At 55.0% G+C, this 3,894-nt stretch overlaps 1 protein-coding gene across 1 annotated transcript in view; it reads right to left on the reverse strand.

Annotated features, from left to right (window-relative positions):
- Positions 1-2,409, reverse strand: part of LOC103586633 (chromosome unknown open reading frame, human C16orf74) — a 26,030-nt gene extending 23,621 nt beyond the window's left edge. Inside the window, exon 1 of the mRNA XM_008567934.1 lies at positions 2,373-2,409. Within this exon, the coding sequence (XP_008566156.1) occupies positions 2,373-2,400 (28 nt within the window). The 5' untranslated portion in view covers positions 2,401-2,409. The remainder of the gene's footprint in view (positions 1-2,372) is intronic.
- Positions 2,410-3,894: the final 1,485 nt, after the last annotated feature.

Below are 3,894 nucleotides of genomic sequence, written 5' to 3' on the forward strand. Positions count from 1 at the left end.
CCAAGTCAAGGGTTAAGATCCCCTTACCGGTCATCTTTTTAAAAAAAAAACAAAAAAAACCCAAGATGTCCTGACACAACAGCCAAAGGTGAAAACAACCCAAGTGTCCACGGATGGATAAATGGATAAACACAATGTGGCGTATCCACACAGTGGGGTGTTATTCAGCTGTGTAAAGGAAGCAAAGCATTGACTGATCCATACAACACAGACAAGCCTGGAAAACACGCTGAGTGAACAGAGCCAGACACAAAAGGACAAAGAGCATAGGGTTCTACTTAGGCGAGGTCCCTAGAGTAGTGAAACTCAGACAGAGAGTAGAATGGTGGTGGCCATTGGCTGGGGGAGGAGGGAATGGGGAGTTAATGCTTAGTGGGTGCAGAGTTTCGGTTTGGGAGGATGAAATATTCATTCTGGAGATGGATGGTGCTGATGGTTGTACAGCAATGTAAATGTACTTAGTGCCACTGGACTATACACTTAGGGGTTAAGATGGTAAACTTATGTACATATACATATAAGTTTATATATATATACATATATTCTACCATAATTAAAAAAAAAAAAATGTCCTGAATGCCTACTCTGAGCCAGGTATGGGGAGACTCATGATGACGGCTAAGGTAAGAGTATCCTCAGGCTGCAAGGGCTCAGGCCTGAGCTTCCCAGACACTGGCTGCTCTGAATCAACTTCTACTGCTCATTCAGCAAACGTGTCCCACTCCTCTGTGGGCTCAACCTGGAGTCTCAGAAAGAACCAGGCCCTGCAGGGGACGTGGGATGCTGATGCCTCTCCATCATCCCACCCCACTGTGCAAACAACACCCCGATTTTCTCCGCTGCTCCCTTTTGCGCGGGACTTGGAGAAGTAGTCAATCAAGATGCCAAGGGTGGGCATAAGACCTAAGCCGAGCCAATTGGATGCTCTCCTGAGCTGACTCCTCCCCGCCGTGGGAAACTGAAGGTGGACTACTCGTCCTGGCTGGACCTTCCCACCCTCCTGACTTCACTTCTCCCGTGGGTGCCCCTTCAAGCTTCTAGTAAATTCCTTCTTTGCTCATGTTAACTAATATCAGTTATTGTAGCTTGCAACCAAAACCCCTAAGCCTGCCTACAGCTCACAGAATGGGCTATCGAGCCTGGTGAATTTGAGGGAAATAATGAAAGTAATTGTGGCAGCAGCAGCTCCCATGGGGGCCAGGCACCAGCTCTGTGCTCATGGTGGACCTGAGATGGTCCCCTCATGAGCCCATTTTACTGATAAGGAAACTGAGGCACTGGTTTCAGGTCACTCGGTGGCAGCAGTGAGGCCAGAAAGCACGTGCAGGCTGTCTTGTACATAGGCCCCAGCGCACAGCTCCATGCCAGGCTTCCTGTCCAGGTGAGCATAGAGGGCCCTTGCTGGGCCTGAAAGGAGGTCACTGAGGCCAGACAGGTGGAGCCCAGGGGCAGCTAGGAGTCTGGCCATCACACCACTGGCCACAGGGAGTACCGAGAGTCTGTCTTGGGCAGAAGAACCACAGGGTCAGGCTGGGCCTGAACAGCATGCTGGAGGGGGTGAGAGCCATGGCCATTTTGGGAGGATGGAGCCGGGGCCAGGCCCCCATGCATCCAGGAGGCAAAGCCAGGGTTGGTGGCAGGCGGCACCTGGGCCAGGGGCCATCCACGGAAGCTCCCAGACTTCAGGCTGGGGAGACGTGGGGTCAGGGTGGGAGGCCGGAATATGCCATCGAAACAGAACCAAGAGGAGGGACAGCAATGGGCTTTGGGTGGGATGTCTCCTGTGTGAGTCACATTGGTCTGAGGTGCCCCAGGGCCATCCAGGCACTGGACAAGCAGGTCTACAGCACAGGACGGAGGTCTGGGCTGCCTATGCCAAACCCATAACACGCTTCAGCGGTTTTGTGTCCTTCTAGAACTTTCTCCCTGCTGGCCTGTCATCTCTCCCAGCACCTGGCCACCCGGACCTCCCATTTGGGTGGTAACAGCCTGGGTGTGTTTTTGTGAGAACAAACACCCCAGTGTGTGCCTGACTCCCTTGCCGAGGGCCTCCTGCTCCCGTATTCTCTACAGCCTGGGGATTAGTCCCTCTGAGGGGGAAACTGAGGCCCCAGGGCACTGCGACTTCCCCCACCACTCCACCGCAAATGAAAGGGAAGGCCTGGAGGAGTGCTCAGAGTCAGAGCAAGAATTTATAGAGCACCTACTGTGTACAGGGGATGTCTTAAGGGATGCCCCCTCCCTCTCCAGGGCAGCAATGGTGGGGCCTCAGGGTTTACCCTCCCACTCTCTCTGCCTCATCCCTTCACCTCCCCCCTCTCTCTCGTCCACCTCCCTGTGGGAGCTGGTGGGGGCGGCGCCGCACACCTTACCTTTCAGGCAGGACAGCTTAAGCCCCATGTTGGCGGCGCCTCTGCAGGCCTGTGAAGAGAGGAAAGCACTCAGAGAGGGGCAGGGACTTGTTTTGCATTGGCCACATGTGGCCAGCCCCCCCCTGCAACCCCCACCCCCAGCTGATGGGTGCACAACAGGAAACAGTGGCGGAGAGAAACTGCCAGGGGACTGCGAGGTCACAGTGCCTGCTACATCTGGGCTGAATCTGCTTAAAGACGGAGTCTGTGCTGGCGGAAGAAACTTCCAGGCGCCTCAACGCTAAATATACTGGAGTCTACTCAGGCGTCTGGGGCCGTCACGGGTGAAGTTCAAGGTGAGGGCGAGGCCGGGGATGGTGATGTGGAACCAGCACCAACAAGCCTTTCCTTTCTGGGCCACAGTAGAGGGGTCGGCTTCAGGAATGTGAGGACTCTTGGGCCAGGCCACGGGTCAGCCCAAAACCCACTGTCATTGGGTGTACTTTCTGTTACAACGCTGCCCTTTAAAAATGCTGATTCTTTGGAGAGCTAACAGATTAAGCTATAAAGGGTGCATGGTCCCTAGTCCATGGGATATTAGGATCATCCCAACCAGTGTTCCCATGTTCCTGTAACGTGATGTGTCCTTAGAATTCCAAGTAATTGGTAAATAAAATAAAAGCAGCAGCCAGTGATGCTGGAGCACCTCACGTGCTCTCGACACTCAACCCTGTCACTGTCACGACCCTGTGAGGTGCTATTACTACCCCCATTTTATGCATGTGGAAATCAAGCCTCAGAGAGGTGGCATCACCTGCCTGAGGCTACCCAGCTCACTAGGAGTTGTGGAGCTGGGATCTGAACCCAGGACTGCCCTGACCCCCAGGCTGCAGCCACCCCCAAGGGGCCTTTGCAGGAAAGGGCAGGCGCCTGTTTCTACCTCAAATGGGCCCTGTGTTGGTGACCGGGATGCTGAGCTCTTTCCTTCATTCACGGAGAGCCACCTGCATGCCAGGCCGTGGGCCAGGCTGGGGTGGAGGGGCACAGGGTGGCCGCAACCCTCCCTGCCAACTCTGGCAGCCTGGGGTGCCCCTGCCCACCTTCCCTCCCTCGTTTCCTGGGGGCAGATCTGAATCCTTTACCGATGTCTCCCCCAGCCTTCCAGCCACCTCCCCATTTACCTCTAAGGAATTTCTTGCACATTTCCCATCGTGGTGACTGGTCTTGGAGGATCCAGACTAATGCAGGTGGATATAAGGCCAAATGACATGCAGGTGTATACATAGCCAAACGAGGCATGGCACCTGAGTCCAGGTTGTTCAGACCAGCAGAGGGGGCAGGCAAGACGTGGTGAGCCCCGGGGGACAGTCCTGGGAGGATAGAGGAGGACTGCGGCCCCAGCCTGGGGAGCCCAAGGTTGGCATCCCCAAAGGCAGGCAGGAGTGAGCCAAGCAGGGAACAACGTCCCAGGAAGCAGGAACAGAATATGCGAGTGTCCAGAAGTAGACAAGGGCACGATCCATGGGAGGAAGAAGAGGGTGGG

Source organism: Galeopterus variegatus, unplaced genomic scaffold (genome assembly GCF_000696425.1).
Source record: "Galeopterus variegatus unplaced genomic scaffold, G_variegatus-3.0.2 Scaffold357, whole genome shotgun sequence".
Classification (NCBI taxonomy): domain Eukaryota; kingdom Metazoa; phylum Chordata; class Mammalia; order Dermoptera; family Cynocephalidae; genus Galeopterus; species Galeopterus variegatus.